The 25,350-nt window shown below is 43.7% G+C and overlaps 6 protein-coding genes across 6 annotated transcripts; 2 read left to right on the top strand and 4 right to left on the bottom strand.

The window, feature by feature from the left end:
• Positions 1 to 5,942: 5,942 nt before the first annotated feature.
• On the top strand, positions 5,943 to 6,131 carry BT62DRAFT_904941 (uncharacterized protein; the record flags this gene model as incomplete). The annotated part of the gene is made up of 1 exon (XM_043183589.1): positions 5,943 to 6,131. A coding segment is annotated over one exon (189 nt), but the record flags the coding sequence as incomplete, so codon positions are not given.
• Positions 6,132 to 12,471: 6,340 nt separating this feature from the next.
• On the bottom strand, positions 12,472 to 15,080 carry BT62DRAFT_1010084 (uncharacterized protein; the record flags this gene model as incomplete). The annotated part of the gene is made up of 11 exons (XM_043177607.1): positions 12,472 to 12,841; positions 12,897 to 13,801; positions 13,852 to 13,904; positions 13,961 to 14,084; positions 14,140 to 14,157; positions 14,202 to 14,296; positions 14,346 to 14,384; positions 14,432 to 14,557; positions 14,606 to 14,620; positions 14,672 to 14,892; positions 14,941 to 15,080. 11 exons carry the CDS (start codon positions 15,078 to 15,080, stop codon positions 12,472 to 12,474), a joined length of 2,106 nt encoding a protein of 701 aa, XP_043036252.1.
• A 210-nt stretch (positions 15,081 to 15,290) lies between these two features.
• On the top strand, positions 15,291 to 16,496 carry BT62DRAFT_372986 (uncharacterized protein). The gene is made up of 3 exons (XM_043180672.1): positions 15,291 to 15,366; positions 15,424 to 16,023; positions 16,094 to 16,496. Exons 2-3 carry the CDS (start codon positions 15,435 to 15,437, stop codon positions 16,153 to 16,155), a joined length of 651 nt encoding a protein of 216 aa, XP_043036251.1. The 5' UTR covers positions 15,291 to 15,366; positions 15,424 to 15,434; the 3' UTR covers positions 16,156 to 16,496.
• A 460-nt stretch (positions 16,497 to 16,956) lies between these two features.
• BT62DRAFT_372970 (uncharacterized protein) lies at positions 16,957 to 17,848 on the bottom strand. The gene has a single exon (XM_043180671.1). It carries the CDS (start codon positions 17,757 to 17,759, stop codon positions 17,190 to 17,192), a length of 570 nt encoding a protein of 189 aa, XP_043036250.1. The 5' UTR covers positions 17,760 to 17,848; the 3' UTR covers positions 16,957 to 17,189.
• A 781-nt stretch (positions 17,849 to 18,629) lies between these two features.
• Positions 18,630 to 22,254, bottom strand: BT62DRAFT_905031 (uncharacterized protein; the record flags this gene model as incomplete). The annotated part of the gene is made up of 16 exons (XM_043183592.1): positions 18,630 to 18,668; positions 18,733 to 18,763; positions 18,826 to 18,998; positions 19,063 to 19,156; positions 19,220 to 19,580; positions 19,663 to 19,771; positions 19,844 to 20,085; positions 20,153 to 20,222; positions 20,295 to 20,769; positions 20,835 to 20,975; positions 21,036 to 21,073; positions 21,125 to 21,234; positions 21,298 to 21,715; positions 21,772 to 21,880; positions 21,944 to 22,143; positions 22,207 to 22,254. The coding sequence occupies 16 exons, from the start codon at positions 22,252 to 22,254 to the stop codon at positions 18,630 to 18,632; spliced, it is 2,658 nt and encodes an 885-aa protein (XP_043036249.1).
• An 886-nt stretch (positions 22,255 to 23,140) lies between these two features.
• Positions 23,141 to 25,156, bottom strand: BT62DRAFT_1010081 (uncharacterized protein; the record flags this gene model as incomplete). Its single annotated transcript, XM_043177606.1, has 6 exons — positions 23,141 to 23,426; positions 23,479 to 23,551; positions 24,594 to 24,724; positions 24,777 to 24,790; positions 24,840 to 24,922; positions 24,979 to 25,156. 6 exons carry the CDS (start codon positions 25,154 to 25,156, stop codon positions 23,141 to 23,143), a joined length of 765 nt encoding a protein of 254 aa, XP_043036248.1.
• Positions 25,157 to 25,350: the final 194 nt, after the last annotated feature.

The following is a 25,350-nucleotide window of genomic DNA, read 5'->3' as shown; positions in this document are numbered from 1 at the left end:
TACACCCTTATATCACTCTCACAAGTCAGTTATGCTGGATTTCCCATCTATATTGAACACTCCAACCACACCATATACATCTGCACATCACAGCCAGATGCTAAGATCATTGCAAAAATCTCTGAAGCTGGTGGCTTATACATAATCTCAACTCCAAATATACAGCAAACTATAGCAGCCAAACCAGATGTCACTATGGCAGCAGATAAGCTCAAGGTGAACATTACTGAGCTATATAACATTTGTGCTCACCAAAGTCACACCACTCTTTGCCATATGTATGCCGATAGCTATATTAAAGGAATTGAGCTTGATCTTAACTTCAAACTAGAATTTTGCAAGACCTGTATAAAGGCCAAAGCAAAGTGCAAGCCATTCTCAAAACAAGGCCAATATAAATATATCAAAAATAGTGGTGACAAGATTGTCAGAGACCTGATGGGCCCAATGTTTATGGCATCATTAGGGGGAGCCCACTATGCCTGCATGTTTCATGACCTATACATCCACAAATCAAAATCCAAATACTTATCAAAGAAATCAGATACTTTTGAGTTATATAAATGTTATGAGATATAGATCAAGATTCAGCAAGGCATAGAGGTCATCAAGATTCTTGGTATGGATCGAGGGGGAGAATTCACTAGCAAAGAGTTTGGTCAGCATCTCAAGTCAAAAGGAACTGTTTGACACCTAAATGTATATGATTTCCCAGTCAAATGGGATTGCTGAATATTCAAATGGCTATCTGATGGACATGACTAGAGCTTTCTTAATCAGTTCAGAGTTACCAAAATATCTCTAGGCTGAAGCTCACTGGCATGCCAAATGAATCTACAACTGCACCTCAACAAAAGTGATACTATCAGAAAAAACCCCATTCAAGATGGCAATTGGCAGGAAGCCTAATATCTCAGGTCTTCACCCATAGGGATGCCAATGCTGGATCTGAGTAAAGGCACTTGAAAAGCTTGAGGAGCATGCTATCAAAACTTGCTTCATGGGTATTGATACTGAAGCCAAAGGCTGGAGAGTTTACTAGCTTAAAAAGCGAAAAGTTAGCATTGAACATGATGTATACTTCAATAAGAATGACCTGACTCTGGAACCATTCATAGTCAAGAGGGAGGATAAAGATACCGACTCTATTGTCCCAAAGTCATCAATCACTTCTAAACCCTTTGAAAACCTGCCAGATGAACCACTCCCAGAAACTCATTCAGAGCATTCCAAATCTCCACTAACAGATATAGAATCTGATCCTATCTCTCAATCCAGCCACTCTAAGCAATCTGCAGCCTTGAAACCTGGTCAATTTGCACCCTCAAACTTGCACAAACATCTCACTATAGCTGAAATTGCAGCAACAGCAACTGAAGATGAGTCAGAATCAGATGATGATGATGAACTAAACAGCTACTCACTAGTCAACTATGCTATGATAGTGGATGTCAAACCAGTAACCATGAAGGAGGCACTGAGTGGTCCTGATGAAGGGAAATGGTGCAAATCAATGCTTGCAGAGATAAGGCAGTGCAAGAAAAAGAAAGCATAGAAGATGATGAAAAGAGAAGATGTTCCTATAGATGCAAACATCATGGGTACAAGGTTTGTCTACTGGGTCAAACAAAATAAAACTGGTGAGCCTGAAAAGGCTAAGTCCCATTTTGTAGCCCAAGGATTCTCTCAGATCCAAGGTATTGACTACTTCAACACCTATGCCCTAGTTGTTTGTCTTCTCACTCTCTGTATCCTACTCTCCATGGCCACCTCTCAAAATGCAATTATAGACCAAGCTGATATCAAAAATGCATATCTGCATGCCAATATCACTGAGAAAATCTATATCAAGTTTCCAAACAGATATGAAGAATTCTTCATAATTTCAGAACACCTCAAAGGCCAGAACATTTATGTCAAGCTGCACAAATGTCTATACAGCACAAAACAAGCAGGATGCAGCTGATACCAGATCCTGAAGGCAACAATGATCTCTCTAGAATTCACTATCAGCAATGCAGATGAGGCTGTTTTCTACCAGATCGAATCAGAGATCAAATATACTATTGTCACAGTTGCCACAGATGATTTCACTATCATTGCAGACTCTCAAAATGAATCAGACTGATTCAAATGAGAAATAAGCTCACATTTTGAGCTAGTTGATCTCAGACTCATACATTGGCTTTTGGGAATGCATATCACTTGAGACTGAGAAAGGTGCACCATCAGCATTGGACAGCCAGCCCACATTGATCAGATCACAAAATGATTCAGAGTTTAGGATATAGCACTATTTGTGATGCCAATGGAAGTGAATCTTGATCTAAACCCAGATTCACCCTCCATATCCACAGAATCTGTTATGCTACATGAAAAAGCACTCTATCACAAGCTGCTAGGGTCCCTCATATATGTTGCAGTTGGATTCCACCCTGAAATCAGCTATCCAGTATCAGCATTATCACAATTCATAGAAAACCCACATTTAACTCACCTAAAAGCAGGATTCCAAGTCCTCCATTATCTCAAGAGTACACATGATCAACAGCTCATAATCAGTGGTCCTGGCATCAGTCCTAAGGGCTATCATGACACAGCATATGCCAACCAGCCTGGACAAAAGTCTATGTCTGGATTTATCCTATTCATGGGTCAAGGTGCTGTTGTGTGGACATCAAGAAAGCAACCAATTGTTACTGTCTCCACTGGTGAATCAGAATATGTTGGACTCACACCAGCATTGAAGAATATGATATGGCTTCACAAACTCCTCTCAGAACTCTCCATATTCATTGCAAACCCTTCTATTTACCCAACAAACCCTACTATCCTCTTCTCTAATAGTCAAAATGCACTTTCTATTGCCAAGGATTCAGTATTCCATGAATTAATGAAGTATATTGGAGTTCAGTACCATTTCATTCACCAAACCATTGAACAAGGCCACATCAAACTGATGTACTACCCAACTGATAATATGGTTGCCAACATCCTCATAAAACTATTGGCTTGTCTAAAATTCAAGAAATTTGCAGAGGTGCTGGGCATCATGTAAGCAAACCATTTATGTTTTGAGAGGGAGTGTTAGACATAGGAACAGTACAATACACACATGTTCACTTACCTATTTGATATTCCTTTTTTTTTGGCATGTCACACTGTTCTGTACATCCCAGCTTTCAACCATAATGCTGAGATATGAGTATCTCCTATACATATCTATTCTTGATCATACTTACTTATCACCTATATAGTAATATTATGACATTTTATCCTAGGTAATTAATACAGCTTTCAACCATAATGCTAAGATTAACATTACAGTGTTTTATTCTAGTGTCTATTCTCTTCCAAAACTTTTTCCTCATTCACTACATCCACACTCCTACCTTGTTAACTCCAACACTAATACTTCTGACTCTCTCAAAAACTTAATTGACAATAGATACAATAGATCACAGAACTATCTGAATACAACTACACATTGTATTATAAAGCTGGTGCAGCAAATAAGAAGGCTGACCTTTTTAGTCAATGAGTAGACTATGATCAGGAGGGTGAGGACAATGAAGGAGTGGTATTATTGAAGCTTGAACATTTTTGTGTGATAGTGATACTAACAGAAGAAGAGATCTATGAATGAATTAAGAGCACCACATAGAACACCAGCTAATGAGACCAACAAGTAGCCTCATCCTTCAATCATGAGCAGAGAATGATGAAGAACAGTGGACTGATTTGCTATAGATCTATATACTCTAAGACTATCAACTTCATGGGAAAATCATCACAACATGCTATAACTATGCAATGGCAGGACACCCAGAAATCATAAAGACCAAGGACTTAGTTTTACATGAGTATTGGTGGCCAAAGATGAGACAGGATATAGAATGATACATGAAAGAATGCAAAATATGTCAATAAGGAAAGGTATCTACTCAGCTACATGCAGCTCCACTTTATTTGAATGAAGTCTCACAGAGACTATAGACTCACATCTTAGTTGATACAGTCATCAGCCTACCAGATTGCAATAGTTACAATGTGATCATCATAATCATTGATTGGTTCTCTAAGACCATTATTCTAATCATATGTTCAATGGAACTATCATCTGAAGGGTGGGTAAAAATTCTTCATGACAAAGTCTATATAAAATATAAAATGCTACAGGTTATAATCTCTGATTGAGGACCACAATTTGTATCAAAGTTCCTTGATGATCTATATCACCTCCTAAACATCCAAAGTAATACTTCAATAGCATATCATCTCTAGACCTATGGTCAGACAGAGTGAGTGAACCAGAAGATAGAAAAATATCTCTGTATGTTTATTAACTACTGATAAGATGATTGGATCAAATGACTTGCCTTAGCTGCATTTCAACATAACAACCATGCTCACTCTATCATGGGAAAAACCCTCTTCTTCATTAATTATAGCCACCATCCAAACATATTCTATACTGAATGATTATAAACTATAATATCTGCTTCTTTGGACTTTGCTCACACCATGTCCAAAGTTCATGATGAAACTCACACTATTCTCAAAAAGACAGCAGCATCCATAAAGGCACAATATGACAAGCATTGATGCTCTGCCCATGAATACTCTATTAACAACAAGATTTGGCTTGACACAAGCAATTTACACCTTTCCTGTCCCAAACAGAAGTTGGCTGACAAATACACTGGCTCATTCTCTATCATCACTAAAGTTGGACTGTCAGCATACAAACTCTGACTCCCTGCTGGCTGGTGAATCCACAATGTCTTCAATGAATCACTTCTCATACTATATATTGCTCTCACCTTCTCAAATCATGAATGACTATCATCTTCTGAACCCATCCTTATTGACAATAAGAAGCACTATGAAGTTGATCAAGTACTCAACCACTACCTCTGCAAAGTATGTGCTCATAGTGGAGGAAGTAAAACAACAGTTGACTATTTGGTTAGCTAGAAAGACTATGAACCAGAGTTAAACCAGTGAGTAAATGAACATTATATAAATATGACAGACACTATTTATAACTATAAGCTCTCTCTAAATTAATCCATTGGAATGATGGTCTTAAAGAGGGGTAATGTTACAATTTTTTCATTTTCATTTTTGATTAACCCCTATTTATGCTTAGTCAGAGTGCTTAGGACTGTGGGACAGGCTTAGTCATTATAATAGGCTGAGTCAGCTATTGTCCTCTGATGCAATAACACTCCTTAATGAAGGACAATACTCTCTTGTAGATACTTGTGACATTCAAGAACAATGAGCACTGTAGCTTAGAAACACACAATTAGTAGGTATATATTTATCTCAAGGATGAATGGTATACAAGTAGAATAGCTCTTGCTGTATATTTCCAGCTTCAAGCTAAAGTTTATTCTTCACCATTCTATCTTGAGCTGACTTGTATTAGTCTTGAGACACACTATATAAGCACAGAAGTGAACTTAGACATGACTGTATAAACTTGATACAGCATCCATTTATCACATGTTTAGGTCACATATCACTTAGACTTAACATCTATAAGGCATAGAGTTCTTTAGACAGTATTTAAGGCAGTAGTACATACTGATATACCTCATTCTTGAGCTAAGGTTTAATACACCTACTAAACTCTCTGACTATCTGGTGTGAATACTCTTGTCACAACAGCAGACTATATCTATCAGCTACAACTCTTTATTCCTATCTGCAAAATCTTTATTGCCTATCTCATTATCCTCATTATACTTTTATACTGAAACCAGACTCAGACTCAGAATCTAGAATTGGATTCCAGTGAAAGCATTGCTAGACATTTGTGAGTGTTTAGTAGAGGCCTAACACTTAAGCCTAAGAAAAAGAAGTACAAAAAGATTGAACACTATATTAAGTTTATATCCACAATATTACTGAAACAGTTTTAGATAATCTGAGAAATCACAGAGGATCCACTGGCAGATATACTAGCTCTTTCAGCTCATCTGCCAGACTTCACTCTGACAGGACACTATACCCAAGAGAATTATGATGTTATAAATGAAAACCATTCAGAGGATTTCTTATGGCCAGAAGAGCAGAAGCTCATGCACTATTTTATGATGTTGCAGAAAGCTGTATTTGCATGAGATAAGTCACAGAAGAGAAAATTCAGAGAAGATTTCTTTCTCTCAGTAACCATCTCTATTATAGAACATATCTCTTAGGTTCACAAAAACATTTTCATTTTCCCAGATTTGTATCACAAAGTCATAGACATAGTCAAAAACAAGATTGCTTTAGAAATATATAGTTGACTGTCTCACAATGCATACAGTCAGGAGACACCAAAACTATATGCATTTGCAGAATCAAAATAGCATATGATGTGACATGTGATCTATGTGACAATATTGTTGTTGCCCCAAAATACTGTCAGTAGCTTTTGGGTCAGCTTTCCATGCATCTCCTTGAATAATGCTCCTCTTAACTTTCTCAGCTGTGATATTAATCCATCTTAGTCATCTTGTGAAACACAAAATGCCTCCAGCTTTTAAATAAGCTCAAATTCTTTTCTTGTAGTTATCAAGGTCTGTTCTTTCTCACTCTCCTCACTCTCCTCTTCCTCCTCATCATTGTCAATAACAGTTATTTCCCCATTTTCTACTGCAATATTATACTTGACAGCAGCAACAATCTTCTCATCTGTTGGCATCACCTCAAGATCTTCAATATACTCTTCTGCAATAGAGTTAATCATCTCTTCAATAGTTGGAATGGGACTAAACATGGAATTTCATTGTTTCAATTTAACAAGGTGGTCCTTCAACATTATCTCTGCTGTCTGGAGGTGTTGAATGGGGCTGATTTGAGTGGGAGATGTGTTCATTTTTGACTGTGATGAAAGAGCCAACTGATTGACTGCCTCCAGTGCTTTATCAACATTGTTCTCTGCATTCACAACAGCTATAAGAGCAGGACACCAGTCTCACCTCAGAGCTGCATGTTCTGATACCAGGATGCAACAGCATACTCCACATCAGGTCAGGTGACAATGCAAGACCCAGCTGCCTGCCTATAATGACTCAGGCTCATATGACTATTGGAGTGCTTCATTCTGTGATGTCTCCTCCTGATCATACACCCTCATGATTTGTTTGCTCATACTGCTTTTGCATTATTCTCTATTCCCTTCTCATTCTTTACCTTTCTCTTCTGTGCTTTGTTTCATCTCTCTTGCACTTGATTGTCTAGGTTTCAGACAGACATTTTTAATTTCATTCTCTCTGAATTTCATCTACTCTTGCATTTAGACTTGTTGTAAGTAGAGAGCAGAGTAATATACAGAGGATTAGAATTAGCCTCTCAAAAGAGAGATGTTCTACTTAAATACATTTTGTATTACTTCAAGATCTTTCTATGAAATACTAAATAAGTCTAGATCATGATCCAAGTCAGCTGCTGCTGACTGGCATCATATCTTTAAGTACATTCTCATACTTGCTTGGGATTGCTATTCCAACACTCCCTCTTAATTCTAAGTTCTTAGATTACCTGCAGATAGATACTTATATAATAGTCTTAGTAGGCCTTTAGTGAATATATCTGCTAAGTTCTCCTCTGATGTGCAGTGCTGAACCTTGACTTTATTTGAAGCCATACACTCATAAACAAAGTGGTGCCATATGTCTATATGCTTTGATCATATATAGAATATGGGGTTCTCAGCAAATTTAATTGCTGATTGATTGTCAATGAAAATAGTCATCATTTTATAAGGTGACAATCCTAATTCAGTTAAAAGTGCTCATAGCCACATTACTTCCTGGGTTGTGTGTGCAAGGGCTATATATTCTGCTTCTATAGTGAATAAGGCTACAGTGGGCTGTTTCTTTGAGCTCCAAGTAACAGCTCCCTCTGCATAAGTACAGACATAATCAGACATTGATCTTCTATCTGCTCTGTCTTCTCTCCAGTCTGAGTCTGAATAAGATATCAGCTTATTCATAGTTTCTCCATATGTGATTCCAAAGTCTAGAGTCCCCTTCAGATAGCAGAAAACCCACTTCAAGGCTGTGACATGCTCAGCAGCCAGATTCTGCACATACTTGCTTAATTTGATGATAGCATGTGCAATGTCAGGCTGGGATCTATTGGCTGTATACATTAGTAATCTAACACCAGTATAGTAATATTGCCTTATGGCTGTGTCAACACCTCATAAGTCTTTTATTGGAATTTTCTCTAGCTGTATATTTGGATCTATAGGCATTTTGACTGGTTTGCAGTCATTCATGCTCATTCGCTCAAGTACTTTGAGAATATATGCCTTCTGAGATAGAGTGATAGTGCTCTTGTCCTAATTCCTGTCTATCTTCATGCCCAATATATATTGAATCTCTCTCATGTCTGTGATATTTAGCTTCTTCTTAAGCTCTTCTTTTATTTTAGACATGGTTTCATCATCTGAGATAAGCAATATCATGTCATCAACATGTACAGCTATAATTATGGGATCAGAACTCATTTGTCTGATATACACACATTGATCACTGATCAATCTGATGTATCCAAGTCCCAAAAATATAGCATTTAATTTATTGTTCTAAACTTGGCCAGATTGCTTGAGTCCATACAATATTAATTTGAGGTGTGTTGCTTTTCCACTCTCATCTGAATATTCAGGTGGCTGTACTATATAAATGGACTCATTGAGTTTACCATTTAAGTAAGCTCCAACAACATCTATTCTATAAATGATTAGATTTCTCTGAGTGGCAATTGCTATAAGTAGGCAGAATATGTCCAGCCTGACAACAGGTGCATATGTCTTGAAAAAATCAATCCTGAGTACCTGTGAAAATCCTTTTGCAACAAGTCTGGCCTTGTATCTGATGATTTTTTCATCACCATCTCTTTTCAATCTGTAAGTCCACTTGCAATCCACAAGTGATCTGTCTTTGGGTAATTCTTTCAGCTGTCATGTGCTTAGAAAAGTCAATAGATTGTATTCTTCATCCATTGCTTTCTTCTAATGATGCCAGTCTGGCCTTGTCTTAGCTTCTTCAAGGTTTAATAGCTCATCACTGAGGTTGTCTGCAGTTTGTCCAATGCATACATAGTCTATTGCAACATTTGCAGCTTCTAGAGAGGATTCTTCTGAGGTACTCTGTTGTTCTGATGTTTTCACAGCTTATGCACTTGGGTTATGAAGTGTCCAGTAACTTAGTTGAGTCTTTGATGCAATCCAGGCCAATTTGTCATGTGGCTCAATCACTTTCCCATGCCATATTGAGAACTTTGATTTGATTGATGATACATCAGTGGTTGTTTTGTCTTTTGATCCAACATTTTCAGCATCCATAGAATCATCCAAAATGCCATCATTTCTATCTGGAGTCTGCTCAACTTTGCTCTCTAACTCCTCCTCAAGTGACAAAGGATGGGAGACTACATAGTCTATGTTTATAGGCTCTGTAGTGTTGCTTTCAGAGAATATAACATTTCTTGAGATCTGAATCTGCCTAGTTTGAGAGTTGTAATATCTCCAGGCTCTGGATTCATCTGTAAGACCTGTAAAAATAAATTCCCTTGACTTTGGGTCAAGTTTTGACCCCTTGTTGTCTTGCTGCAACACTCAGCACTTTACTCTGAATTCCTGGAGTGCTGAAATATCTGGTTTTGTGCCCTGAAACACTTCTTCTGGAGTTAGATCATTTTTGATAGCTCTGGTTGGTGATTGGTTCTTCAGGTATGTGGCATATGCCACTGCCTCAGACCATAGAAACTTCAGTAAGTGATGTTCTTCTAGCATGGTGCATGCATGCTCCACAAGAGTCTGATTTATTCTCTCAGCAATTCTATTTTAAGATGGAGAGTATGCTGCAGTCAATTCCAACTGTATATCATTATCCTGGAGGTATTTCTTTACCTCTTTATTGACATATTCCTTTCCATTGTCAATCCTCATAAACTTCAGATCCTTCTCTTTATGGACTTTGATATATTTTTGATACTGCTGGAGCTTCTTTCAAATTTCTATGCCTTGCTTTGACTTCAAAAAATACAGTATTATCCTCTAGGATTTTTCATCTGTAAAGCTTATGTAATATCTTTCACCATAGATACCCTCAGTTTGGGCTGGCCTCCATAAATCCAAAAATGTCATTTTCCCATTTTAGTATAGTCTCTTTTAGCTTCCTGTAGAAATGGCTTGGTATGATGCTTGGCTTTTATCCAAGCTATGTAATCTGTCTGAGGCTCAGCTGACTCATCTATATCCATCTCTTTGACCATTTTCCTTCTAAATAGTCTCTTTACTGATTTCATGTTTAAGTGGCCTAATGTTTTATGCCACTTTTGTCATGATTGGACTGATTTTGTAGCATGGGCCTGAGTTATTTCTGAAACAATGATGTCAAGGCTATACAGCTTTGATATTTTATCTCCATGGCCAATTATTTTATCATGTGGTGAGATAATATTCATCTTGGATTCTTTAAATTTGAGTTCAAATCCAGCATCAGTGATGCACCCTAGTGACATAAGATTGAATGGTGTGTCAGGATAGTGGATACACTCCTTTAGTGTGACTGAAGTGATCTTTTTTCCTTCAACCATTTTAATCTTGACAGTTCCCCTTTTCAAGCCTTTAGATTTGCCTACACCAATAACTTCATATTCTGGAGTTTCAACATAGTCAGAATAATATAATCTATTTTTGACTATATGTCTGATAATGCCAGAGTCCCCTAGCTATAATACTCCTGAGAGTGAGGTAAGTGCAATATCTGTTGCACAAAATGCATAGTCATTTTTTTCTGAGTCTAATTTGGCAACATGTGCCTGAGTCTGACCTCTTCCCTTTCCTTTCCACAACTTTCCAGAATTCTTCTTTCTATTTGGGCAATTTGTCCTAATGTGACCAGTTTTTCTACATCCATAACATGTGACTTTTGGATTGGACTTCTTGCCATGTGCTGCAAATATCATGGTCTGATCAGAAGTCTTTTCCTTTAATCAGATGTCTTCCTAAAGAATTCAGGAAATCAACTTGTAAGAATCTTTCAAGTTGGCAGTATCCACTGATGAGATGAATGAATTCCATAATTCCAGTAGTGATATAAACAGTGTAATAGAGAAGTCCTCCTCCTCAACTTTCTGCTTAAGGGATGCCAGCTTCTCCTGATAGGACCTCATAGTCCTAATATGCTCCTCTATGTTTCCTCCTTCTTCACACAGAGCTCTGAAGAATTTCCTTCTGACAAGAACAATTTCCATGGGTCCCCTGGACTCATACATATCTTTCAGAGCTTTCCAGGCTTCTGCTGAAGTCTTTGAACCAGCAATATATACCAGCAGGCCATCTGAAACCCACAATCTTATTGTTAAAAGAGCCTTCCTATCACTCTTCTTCCAATCTGCCACCAGTGTCATGTCTGCTGGGGCCAGAGTGCTTCCATCTGCATAATCAATTAGTTCTAAATCAGTTAGGATATTGATCATCTTGATTTTCCATGTTGGGTAATTTTCCAGGCCCTTAAGGGGGTTAATTCTATACATGGACTGGTTATCCATGCAGTTCTATGTGTGTACATAAGGTATGAAAGAGTGTGAAGTGAGTAGCAACATAAGTTCAGTTATGGCCAGGGCCCATAACCTGTTGTAAGTAGAGAGCAGAGTAATGTACAGAGGATTGGAATTGGCCTCGAGAGAGAGAGATGTTCTACTTAAATACATTTTGTATTACTTCGAGATCTTTCTATGAAATACTAAATAAGTCCAGATCATGATCCAAGTCAGCTGCCACTGACTGGCATTGTATCTTTGAGTACATTCTCATACTCACTTGGGATTGCTATCCCAATGGGACTTTTCTTTTTGTTTCTCCACTTTACCTTACAGTTTGGGACTTTGCAAGCAGAGACTCATCTCTCTACTCCTTTCTTTCTTGCTTTCATCATCATCTCACTCTCCTTTGCATCAGACTTTCCTTAGGCTTTTGTTTTCCAGTTCCTTTTCTTTGGGACTCTTGGTGTTTGTACTTTCACTTTCATGGACTATTTTTCTTTTGATTACAGGTTTTTTGGGACTATGGTTGTCTTGGGACTTTTGCTGTCATCTTGTGGTGCTGCTTGGACATGTGCTTTGACTAGATTTCACTGATTTTCTTTCTTTCTTTCTCTCCTCCCACTTTTTTTCCTGCTCTCGTGGTCAATTTACAGCGATTCGATTCCCCTGGGAGTCCTTACAGCATATGCGAATCTTACTTTTCCAGTGTCCGAACCAAGAATGTGCACCCTGCGACGACACTTGGAAACGTAGAGTTAAGATCCTTCAGAGTTTCACTTGCACTTCCTTCATTGTCCTTTCGGTTTCGAAAGGTGCATCATGCATCCATCTTTATACCGTACTACGTAATGGTCAAATGCACATCATAAAGCCATGATTTCAATTTAGCGATTCTACGACACCAAAACACTTTACAAACTATAACTGATAATCGTTGACATATAGGATTCTCGCGGCTTTCCGCAATTCGGATCCGGGACTGTCATTAAACCAACGAACCGCCTCCTCTTTCCCCATCTCCAACACTTCTTTGACCCTCTCCATTTCTTCTCTCGTCCAGACCATCGGTGGTCCCAGTCTCCACAGGATCTCAAGGAACTTCTCCACAAATAACGGCACAAACTCTCCTCTCCCAAAATCAATAATCCTGAAACTCGGCGTCTTCAACGATCGCTCTGACGGTCGCACGGTAAGAGGACCTGGCTGTCGCAAAATGTTGCGAGGATACAGCGAGTTGTGCACAAAGTCTGCATGATGAAGGCGAAGCACCAGTGAGAAGCATTCAGATCTGGAGATGCACCATCAGCGATGGAGTAGAAGCAACAGAAATGAAGCTAGAATACCTCTCATCTTCTGAAAACTCTTCCGGTTCGATAGGCGTCCCACACTCTTCGAGCAAGAGAATGGGGGAACGAATTTCTTCGTCTTGTAGAGGTGAATGTTCGTAGAAGTTATCTTCATCATCCTCGCCACTATAGTCGTCCTCTTCTTCCGCTGATTTTCCGTCTGCATCGGTAGATTCTACCGCCTCGTCCACGCCTATCTTCTTAGCTTCTCTCTTCGCCTCTCGTTCCCGTCTTCTTTCCACCTCTTTCTTGATTCTGTTCAGTGCTTCTTGCCTCCGACTAGCTTCTTCCTCCTCCTGAACAGGTACATAATACCCAAAGAACTTGGGCACACACGCACCCACGGGGACAGGGTGGTCCATCGAAGCTACCAAGTTATAGCCGCAGTAGCTCTCCTGCAGATGATCGGGGAACGTGTCGTAGATTCGTCCCTCATTTTCAAGCAACTCCCGATCTTCACTAAGAGAAAACGCCAGTTTTGCAGCTACGGAAACGTGTGGGTCGCCTGTCTGCGTCGTGAGAGGTACTGGAAGTCGTATTCCGGCCTTCCGGACGGCAGAATGGCCGCCCTTGCCGAGAAGTGGTGCACCCGAAAGGTCGAGCGTAGCGATTCTTCGACACTCACTAGCAGCGTACCTCTCCGTCTGTGTCGGTGTCCAGTGGAACGCCGAAGGGCAATGGAGGTCATTGTTAAAGAGCGTGGCCGGCTCGCCATCGCGCTTCAGCTTCGGCCAAACACGTTTATAGCGTACAGGCAGCATACGCGACGGACGGCTAAGAAATGGAACGTCACTCATCGTGAAGCCGGAAGGGTCGTTGACGAGGAGTATGTCAGGAAAGTATTCTTCGGGGATGCGTTCCTCAAGTTTTTGAACCGTCTCATAATCCGTAGTCATAAAGGACTATATTTTTCATCCTTAGACTCCAAGGGGAAAGATTATCATGCACTGACCTCCATTGCCTGTCGTTCCGCGGGTGTAAGGTCGTCATGAGTTTCGACAATAACTATCATCTAAGTTAGACACAAGCAAAGTCGGAAAAACTTTGGTCACCTTTCGAACCTTCTGATTCATCCTTCTTGGTGTCGTCTTCTGCTTTTATCATCAGATTGAGGTCCGAAGCAATAGTTGTAGAGAACTTCTTTACTACCTGTCGCCACATCATGTTTGTCTTCACATCTCTCTTCTACGATAACTATCACCAAAGTTAGACACGAGAAAGACGAAAGAAATCTATTTACTTTCGGGGACGTCGATCTCTGCTTTCAGTGTCAGATCTCGGTCAGATCAGAAAACTGTGAACCAGACCTGTACAATTTTGTCTGTCTCCTGTCTCTCCTTCTATGCTGGATTCTAAGACAAAGCCACCCGTTATATTATCATCAGCCTGAACGAAGACTATCACCAAAATTAGACGTGGAAAATCACAGGAACAAGCTCTATTCACCTTCGGCCATGGCCGATTCATCGTCCTTGCCATCATCTTCTGCTTTCGCCGTCAGATTTATGTCAATGTGAAAACAGTTCTTTTACCCGGCAGCCTGTCCTGCGACTTCACAGCCCCTTCGAGGATGGATTCTTTGGTTGCGGGGGGTGCGTCATCGTTCATCGGTGCTGGCTCCGCGGACCATTCTATTTTTTCCTTTGTGGATTCAAATACTGCCAATGGATGAGTGTGCATAGAGAACAAGCGTTTACACAACAAACCAGTACTCTTGACAGCTAGAAGACCCGTCACTAAAGGCGATTTGAAAAATGGTCACATTAACGTACCATGGAAACGTCGGGGCTTGAGCGAATGATCCCTATTGCACGTCTCGTCCACTAACCCGAAAAGCGCGTCGTCATTCGGCACCTTGAGCAGTGGCCACGGTCTCAAGCGACGCGGTTCAACTTGTGGAACTCCAGGCTGTTCACCAAAGTTCTCGCCGAATTCATCCAGCATGCTTCGCGTCCAAATTGATTTTAACTTCGCGCCAGGGAAAGGACGAATCCTAAGATACGCTGGAATGCGAACCGTGGGATAAAATCAGGTTACGAACCAGTAGAAATCATCCAGTGTATGTCCCCAAGGTATATTGTTTGGTGTACGAACCCCTTGAGGTGGTGGTTCTCGAACAGTTGGTCCATCAGGATCGCGAGGCCACTCATGCAAAATGACGCGCTCGCGGTCGCTGTTCATCGTGGTCGAAGGAAGGCAAGAATATCTGGGCGCGAATTTCCATTTTCAGGCAATGTTCGATCTGCGCTGTCGTCGCGAAACGTGCTAAGGAGCATGGAAACGAAAGGAAAACGAAAGAAATGAGAAAACAAGGGCAATTTAATGGTAACCTCACGTGACATGTGTCACAGTTGGGAAAACAAATTCTGTCACCGCAGCTTTGACGAACACCGAACAGGCGTCCAAGACCCGTCGCGACTCTTTTAGAATCATTCAAATTTCCTCTCGCCTAGGTGCTTCACCGTCGGTAAGCCATTCCAGCTTTTCAGTTTCACTTCAGACTTAAGTCAAAACTTAGGTTTAGTCAAAATTTCAATGGCTGTATCTACATCGACAGGCTTCCCTCTACCCCAGGAGCTGACCGACATGATCATCGGCGAACTCAAAGGAAACCCCTCCTCTCTATTCGCTTGTTCTCTTACCTGCCGCTCCTTCCTTTCACCTTCTCGTAGGCAAATATTCTCTGCCGTGGGCTTCGACAACGCAGATCACATCCGACGATTTTACGTTATATGCACAGAATCCCCAGAAATATCCTCTTGTGTAAATTATCTGTTCCTACAGAATTTTTCACACTGGAGTGTCACGGCAGATGAGCATTTAACGCCCATCGTGAAATCCCTAGTTAATCTTGAATCTCTCTCGTTGCTCGACGTCTCGTTCCGCGATCTTTCAAAGGAACTCACCACGATGCTTTCCTCATGCCCACTGCAGGTCCTGGCTCTTTGGGACCTAACGGTGGATGACACTCAGGCATTATGTTCGTTTCTTCGCCACTGTCATCAACTCCACACGATGTCGATATCTGGCAATCTCATCGTTACTGGTGGCCAGGCTGACGTCTCCATGTGTGAAGACAATGACCCTTCCGTCGTATCCTCTCTCCGACATCTAGTTATTACATGTACGCCTGGTTCCCGACGGATACTGGACACGATTCTTACCTACCCTACTCCACCCGTGCGTATCGACAGGCTTGAGCATCTCACCATACGCATGCAATACGATGGCGACCCTTATGACTATTTCAGCCTAGAGAACCTTTCGCTTCTGAAAAGAATCATAGACCTCAACCGTGATAACGACACGCTAATCCGCGTTTCAGCCTTGTTCATACTAACATACATCGATAGCCGCACCCCTTCTCTCTTTGATCTTCCCCTATCTCACCTACGTGCCCTATCTTTGTACCTAGGAGATTTCCCTGATATATTGAGAGTCAGTCCGCTTCCTATCCTAGGCTGGTGGACGAACGCGCTCAGACCATCGCCTAACGTCCCGACCCGTCTGGAGTCTCTAACGATCCGACTTTATCTCGATGCCCAAAGCACCCACTTTCGTTCCTCCGCGTGTAAAGGGGCATGGGCAAATCTGGATTCAGTTTTGGGGGATGACAGTTATCCACTCCGGAGATTAACTATTCGTTTAATAGGCGGCCAAGATTCCCCTCTTGGAGAAATATCAAACGCGTCGGACGTGACGGAGAATATCATCAGAGAGTCTATGCCTCGCCTTGTCCAGAAGGGGGCTCTGTATTTGACCAAAGGTTTCTGAGACAGGTAAACATGACTTCTGTGGCTGTATCTTTTGTTGATTACCTTCCTAGTGACTCTGATGAAGAAGATGACTGGGGTATCGTCTACTAAATCAAAGGTCGTGGCGAGATGTATTGTGATAACTTAAGTTTCATACCTAGACATAATTTGTACGTCTATCCCATGGACATACGTCTCACTTTCTCCTTGTCACGAGCTTCGGACGATTGATGGTAAGTCAAGCGAATACCTCGCATCCCCTCAAAGATGCGTACTGGGGCGACGTGAAAGAGAACACCAGAAAAGGCGGTCACCCGTTCAACGTAAAAAGACGTCGGCGGTGGCTGAACAGTTTCGGTTATTCGAGAGCTGCCAATGGGCGCTCTATAGGCGGTGGTGCGGACGATCCCCCACGCACCGTCCTTGGATGGATGTTCACGTTTGGAGAGACGACATCGGGATGTTATGGAGACCCGTACTTAACGGTCTCCCCTCGCTCTCCTCGGCGAGATGAGGAATCCTTCAGGCAGAAACTTCATTTCCGGTGCGATATGAGAGAATCCATGCCGTCATACTGAACTTGGCGATCGCGATTGTGGCCCGAACGACCGCTACCCACCGTTGGCGAGAGCAGCAGTGTTAATCCAACGAGGCATCTCGCAGGAACAAGAAGCCAGTGGGTTATATTTACATGGATCAGATGAGTCTTGAACAGTGACAAGGAGATAGATGCATCGAGGGAGAAAGGTACATATGTTTTGTGCCCTCTTCTATGTGTCGTCGAAAGGTTATCTGACCTTATGCAGCTGCCGAAGACTCTTCTGTGACGAGAGGAGGGGGGGAAAATCATGGGTTTTCGCAAAGACCGCCGAATGATGTTACGTTTTTTTGCGAAACACGCCCTACCTGAAAAAATCCTATCGCTGTTCATAAACGCCTCCATAAATCCAGCCACATGACTGGGGCGACATGCTGATAAACAGGTGAAACAGTGATTTGGGAGTTCTCTCAGCCCCAGTACGCTTCGATGAAGCGGGAGGATGTGTGTGGCAAAGGCGGATGCTGGCTGAGAGGGTGCGATCTCCGCAGAAGCGCACCTTGTCATATTTACTTCGCTCCTTTACGCGACGTCGTTTCATATCTTGGGTGGGGGGGGCTCGACTTCCCTAGGGCCTTCCTGAGCTGCCTGTCTTCTAGCTATAGAGTAGCAGAACAATAAAGGATCAAGCCGGCCACGAGGATGTCCAAGTAACTATCCCCTTTCTATCGGATCTGCATTCTGAACTATACCCGGAAGTACCGTGACCCACGTATCCCGATTTTGAAGAAAGCCATCAACAATTTGATGGGGGACCCCGAACGTCGCGCAAGCGCTCGAAACCGACTTATTATTATGCGGCGGAGGCGGAAGATAGTGGGGGCGAAGGAGGAAGACGAGAAGAAAAGGCACCTAGAACTTCAAGAAGGCGACCGGTACGTCTCTTGCGGCGGCTTGTCGTGGCGAATCTGTAGAGGACGCTGACGCTAGGTATGCGTCATCGGATTCTTGATTCCGACTGCCTATCAATCCTGCTGATCCCCTCATGACGCCAAACTGCGCTTTAAGTGGCGTGATTTACTAACACCCAAATTCATGTCAAATTTCTCTATAAAATATGCCCATTGCATTTACATAATATATTGATCGTGGAAAGAAACAAGGCGTCTAAAAATCATTTGTGTGTACCAGTGTCCACGTTATGCTCCTGGATATCCCAGTAAAAAAATGCAGGATAAGGTATGTGCGCCAAAGGGGGAAGAAAAAGAAGGCAAACTATAAATAAGCGCACAAGAAGATATCGGAGTTCTACTGTATGTACTACTGTACACTTGAGATTATAGATAAAAGCTGATAATAAGTCTATCGACACAGGAAGTCCAAGTAATAAAAGCTGCAGGATGTCGCGCTCCTACCCGACCATTTGGGAGTAGTAGTTCAGTATGAGAAAATCATAAGCCATGGGTTGAGAACGACCTGAGGGAGGAGGTCTAGATCAGTACGGGTGCGGCGACGTTCGGGCTCAACGGAAGTTACTCACAGGGAACAGCAGATGCAAAGAAATTACAATGCTAAAAAGGATATTATTAGCAACGGAACTTGACAATGAATGTCAGAGAGGACCGGAACTCACGCAAGAGGAAGGATGACAGCCCAAGAAGTTCCCGGAATACGCCATCCTGCTGGGATAAACGACAGAGATAGCACGATCATCGCACCAACGCCAATGAGCGCCAGAATGATAACGGGCCAATAGCGCTTCCAGATCTTGGGGACTTCAAGGAAGAAATTGGATCTTTCGACTTCCTGTTGAACCCCGTCCCCGTCAATCACGATTCGGTCCGTACGAAGAAAAGCGAAGATGGCTAACCTTAGCAGTGGCACCCCACGTAATATTATAGGAGAACATATGAGCGAGTAGGGCGACACTGAGATGCACGCTGAGGCCGCCGAAGAAGAAAAAGCTACATGACACAAAATCTCAGCTAGGAACGAAGAAGTTGGAAGGGGGAGGGGCGCGCGCTTACAAGAACGGGATCCAGGTGATATTTTCGAGGAAGGAGGACATGATGCTCCTCTTCCCGAGGCGGTATTCCAGCAACGTATACCCAAGATTTCCAGCGCCCGGGAAAACAACGGTACAAGCCAACCAAATTTCGAAACTGTGCATGTAGTATCCGTCGACGTCGAGAGCCCAGCCAAGAAGGAGGTAGTTGAGCACCGATAACATGGCCGACGCCGCAATTCCGTAGTAGGAAAACATATACGCCATCATACTGATCTTGTAATGAACCGGCGCGGCCGACCAGATGAAAGTGCGCAACTGCTTCGTGATAGGACCAAGTCGCCACCAAGTAATCAGCGGGTTGAACAACAGTTCGTTGCAGCCTGCCAGGGAAAAAAAGAAGAAAAAAGTGTGAATGAATGAAACGAATCCGGACATCGGGAAAATCTGAATCAAGGCACGCACCATAAGAATACTTCTGCCAGCGGTTGAGCTCATCATCGACAGTAAGCGATACACCCTCCTTGAAACCACTCTCCGAATATGTTGCCCATCGAATGATGTATCCTTTCAGCTGCATGATCTCAGTTCGCGAACCCAACAACAATAGAAAAAAAAAAAAACCAGACAACGGGTCCGGGCGTACCTGGAGTCGAAGCGCCATGTCAAAGTCTTCGGAGACGTTGCTTTCCGACCAAATCTTCTTGACGCCATCATCTGGGTCGACGAAAGCCGCATCTTGGATCGCAGACCACCTCAAGAAGGCGTTATGTCCCACAAATGGGGCTACTTCGCCGTTCGCACAGGCCATGGAAATACATTTGTTCACCCGGCGCGTGAAGTGCGTGATGCCGTTCTCGAAGTAATGGTGTGCGACTTGCATAACATCTACGGGGAACCCCCTCGTCAGAGATCCGGGCCCGGATTCGGAGATGCATGCCGCTCGTTTGCTCACCTGACTCGTGTTGGATGATGGCGACCTCTGGACACTCAACCAACTCTCGTGCGGCATCTCTGAAGCAGTCCTGGAGAGAGAGCAAGAATAAACATCGTCAGCGCCGCAAACACGCGCCGCAAGAGAAGTCACGCGACAGTACCTCGGGAACAATAGTATCGGAGTCTACAATCAAAATGACATCGCCCATCCGGAGCGATTTGCCATTAGATGCCCAAGGCTTCCACTTCCTACCGTTCGCTTCGTAGATATCCTCGATCGCAAGCTTGAGTGCCTTGTCCTCTAAACATTCTTCATCATCCGAGCCGGTCCCCGCTGCCTTTTCCGAGGCCTCGAGCTCAGCAAGTTTCTCCTCTAGCTTGAGGGACAGAGCCAATCCGTAGTTCATGTTCGAGGCCTTCTTGAACCGCCCTGCACGCTTGAAGCCATCCGGTTCGCTCGAGTGGCCCGGACGACCCACCCAGCCAATGTTGTGGTTGGCATAGAACGCAATTCGCTTCTGCCTCTCGGCTTCGTTGATCAGCTGAATGCCATCATCGTGAATAAAGATGGAGGAGGTCCCTCCCTGTCGGGCATACGTCTGCATGGCTTTCTTGAGGGACATTACCGAGGGCGCACTAGCATAGACAGGCCTGGATCAGAAGACCAAAATCAGAGATGCGAGGGGCTACTACTGGCTCACATGGTCTCCTCCAAACTTTCCTTGTAGACAGGCATCTCGACTGTTACGTGGGGGAGCTTCGCGTCTAGTTCCGGATTAGGCTCGGGTGGCACTGCAGAGTAATAGCGAGAGTTTTCATGGTATTGTGCCACGGGACCAAGACTAAGGGAAGGGGGGTCACTTGAGAATTGATTAATAATAGAATCAAAAAAATTTACTTACACGAAAGAAAGGTTCGTGATGATTTGAAGGGCGAAGAACTGGACGAAAGCAAATAAATAGGTGTTGAATTGGAGGGAAGGAAAACTTACGAGCGACACACAAAGGAGAAACGGAGTAGTGGCGACCAACGCAAATCTTGTGTAGTTAGAGTCGAGCCGGACCTCGGAAATCAACGTCGAAATACCGCTTCCAATAAAGTCTAATCCCCAATTATGTCAGGAACGACCAGAAATTAAATTAAAAAAAGGCACAAATAACTCACATATGGACAATGCTGCACCGAGACCTCCATATACGGGGGCAAAAAGTCGGATGGGCCGTGCAGACTTGCGCGAAGCTTTCTCCGGATCCGAAAGCTTCCCCGCCTTGGACTTGCCGGACAACTTCCAGCTCCAGAGACCAATCGTCGTTTTCTGCCCCGGTTGCTTTTCCCGTTCTTCAAGAACAGCGACCGCAACAGCCTCCGAGGCCACGGCAGCGGCTTCAGCTGCCTTCGTATCGGCATTGAGATTATCGTCGGAGGCAGTAGTAGATGGTGCGGCAGATGTTCCTGTAATGGACGAGGCAATGGTGCCTCGGGACCGCCAGACAAGCTTCATCAATTTCTCTTCGAAATCCGAACACAGGGGGATGATATTATCGAGGTCGTCGGACCACACGACCAGGACACGTTCATCACGCTGGAATAGAAATCGTAAGACAGTCGACTGATTCGAAGGTTGAAAATACAACACACCAGAAAGGCACCGCACTGTTCCTTGTCCGCGCGGACTAGATGGCTCATTGTATCGAGTACTTGGATTCGCGTGTCGGAATCGAGGTACATGCACACAGCATCTTCGGCCCTAATACGAACGGACGACATGTGAGCCAAGAGAACAGATATATATCATTCCACAAGAACGTACACGGTAGCCAGGGCGGCGTTTATGGCGGCGCTTCTAACTTTGACAGCGACGAGGGGGTTCAAGACACGGATGGCTGCCTCGAATGGTGCAAGGTAGCGGTTTTCGTACGGAAACACGCGGAATTGGCCTTGCGCGATTCGGAGACAAACACCGGCTGCTACGTTTTCTTCTGAGGGCTTGAACCAGGCGTCTCCTTGTGTCTAGAGAAAAACAAAAGTTAAAGTTGGGATATGTAATAACGGGGACGAGCTAGAAGGACATACACGGCCCCAAACATAATGAAGGACGGCGTCATAGTTATCGTAGTCCATGATAGCCAAGACGTGAGGAGGGGGGGCGCGGGGAGGTAAAAGAAAGTGAGTGAAGCAGCAGGAGCCGGAGGAGCAGCAACTCAAGAAAAACGATATCGCGAAGGAACGAGGACTTTAAAAGCCGATCAGGCCTTGGAGCAGTGCAGGGATTAGTCCACCGACCGTGATTACGGCTGAGAAGACGGAAGAGCCCATCGCAGTGACAGCAGGCGAAGCAGTGACAGGCCGATCCACAAGCATCATTCGGCCCAAAAAAAGCCAGGTACAGTTCGACCGCATGCACGCCTGTACCTCGCCATCCTGATCGAATCCACCCGGCCCACCCAACCATGGGAAAAAAAGTGGCAAGAGAGCGGTCGCAACATTTCCGCGAACATCCAGTCAAAAAGAAGTCTGTCACCGTGTAACCTTTCATGGCTTCAACACCTGCAAGCACTGATTTGGATCTTCAAGTCCAAAACAATTAGCGTTCATTATCCTTTGAGCGCTCCAGATTGTCGAAAAAATGGCGAACGGTGGCTACAAAGAGGCCTTTCAGATTCATAAATCCTCGCTCCGTGTATTGAGCCGAACATCTGCTAAGGGCTCTGGGCGCTCCGCACACCCCTTGAAGTCTGGAGAAAGGATCTGGAAGAAATGACAAGAAAAAAAGTAGAGAATGGAGAAAAAACAAATTTTCTTTGCTATTTGCGATTGCTTGTTGTTTCCAAAACGGGTCGATCAATCGATCGCGTGATCGCCACCCGACGCAGTCAACCGTTAACTGAACCGACACACACACACAGAGAGAGTGCAGTCAAATGCAAAGTTCCCAATCATCATCCAGACCCAACCGAAGGTAGTAGTAACCGACCGTCGGTGGAAACTGGCTGTGTACGGCAACATATTACATTGTATCCATATCTTCTTGATAGATATGCGTATCGTCCTCATACTTTCGTAAGAGCCCCCTCTTCACCTTGGCTAGCCATATTTGAGGGAACATTTCACGTTTATTCAGTTTAGCGCCGCTCTGATCATGATCGATGGATATCGCTGTACCGGATGCCGTACTCGTCGAGCTGATTGTGAGTTGTCGCAGGTATTGCGGACACGTAGGTCTTTCGATTCCCCCGCCGATGCTCAGTACTGAATACTGATAACGCAGAAGCGCCTCTGTTTGGTCCACAAAACTTGAACACAAGTTGTGCCACTGATATCGAATACTTCGCGAGTCCGACCCACGTCATTGCATCCGTATAGAGCGCATATGATGATATACATCCGCGCTCCCGGAACGTGTTGAAGTGAACCTTGTCTACGATACCTCAGATCATTAAGACCTTATCGTTGCAGAACGTTTTGTTCTTTGAATGCTGCTTCGTGGGCCGAACCTTCTCGTTCGTTCTGTCAATCATTATCAGGCAACAGGCCCGGTACCTACATAGCGGAGCGCGCGCGGGCTTCCCGGCACCCCTGTCTCTTTGTGCACGAGTGTCAGTTGCAACGTTCGTTCCTTTCAAAATTAGATTTTTGCATCTATATTGGTGTTCCTCTCTTGAAATTAGGATCTGCGTGACATTTCCCAATCTTCTCGGTCTTCTCTTTGATTGACTCCAGGTTAAGACTTATCTTCACAAGCGTCATCGGTCTGACGAAGATATGATTTGTCTGCATCCAACTAACTCCCTAGTATTACTACCTGACGGGAATCTCTATGGAAACTTGAGGGTGCGAATGAATTGAGTGTTGAACTGAACTGTGTTGGTTGATTCTGCTCATTCGTGTTGTAACCAACATATTTGACACGAGGCTTGCTATCGCGTTATCTGTCCTGGACACTGTCAGCAATTCCCACAAGGATGCCGCGGCCACAACTCCCTATCTCTGCAATTCACTCAGACTGAGCTTGGTCCTCATTTTGCCATTCTAGTAACCCCTATACGCGGTTGGACAAATGGGGTAGGGTGTCAGCACCACGTATGCCCTTTTCCGGAGCGAATTTATCTTAATTTTTGCAAGGACGTTGCCTTTTTTTGACCTTGGTCGATGGGACCGCGCTTGAGAATTATGAGGCCTCGGAGGTCAGCATGTAATTTTCCCCTCCGATGCTGCTCCCATGTGTTGCACATGGATCCGATCCATTGTTCACTTCATTAAAGATTGATGCCTGGATTCTGACCTCTGTCAGGGCATTTCGCAGATACCGACAATTTCGATGATAGGGCCATAGCACGTCAAGGGGGGGGGACTTGGAAACAAAGAGTGCGGATGTACTTGGTCGGTGCTTTTTCACTGTAGATAGCTTGTTTTTTGTTTCTGGCGACTTAACTGCTATCAACTGCTTGACGGTGACATACCGTGCCGCCGCGCTCCATTAATGCCATGCCCGATTGGCTCCGACATGAGCGGCTCTGGACGAAGGATGTGCACTTTGAACGACCGTGAATCTTTGTGTTTCGGATTGGCAGTAGAGCGACTTCTTTCATACCTCGAAACGAGACACTCAAGAATTCGGCTCGACGAAATAGTATTTGGCTTACCGCGACGAGCGGGCCTTATCTCCTTGAATCACAAATTGACCATCAAGGTGACTGTTGACTGACTTGATCTACATGTCCGTGTTGGGGCAACAATATCACCGAACCCTTGTGTCGGGTACGAATGGCCGGATTTACATCACGGTGACCTTGGGGCTCAATTCTCCGGGAACTGCCCTTTACTGGTCGTGCCTTGGAAACTCACTCTGTGGGAGCAGCAGCAGCCCTGCAGCCTTTAGAGCCATCGCTATCTGATTCAAGAAGGGTGTCGGCGTTAAATTGATATGTATATACCGACGTCTTCGAATGTGCTGACAGGGCGTGTGTATACGTACACAGGCGAGATCGGTTCCTTCGAGGAACGAGATCATCATCATGCTCATCGGAGTTGATGATAACACGACTGGGATGGAAATGTTCGATTCGAAGTCATCATCCGGACCTAGGCGTCCGGTATCCCGTGGTTTTTATAACGAATCCCAAATCTAAGTTAATGCTGCCTTGGAAGCTTCGGTCCCCAGCCAAGCACGACACCGACGACGAATAAACGATGCGTCCTTCAGCTCCATCCTCATCG

The sequence above is a fragment of the Guyanagaster necrorhizus genome (genome assembly GCF_019112545.1).
Source record: "Guyanagaster necrorhizus MCA 3950 unplaced genomic scaffold BT62scaffold_27, whole genome shotgun sequence".
NCBI lineage: Eukaryota > Fungi > Basidiomycota > Agaricomycetes > Agaricales > Physalacriaceae > Guyanagaster > Guyanagaster necrorhizus.
This window is presented reverse-complemented; position numbering and strand designations above follow the sequence as displayed.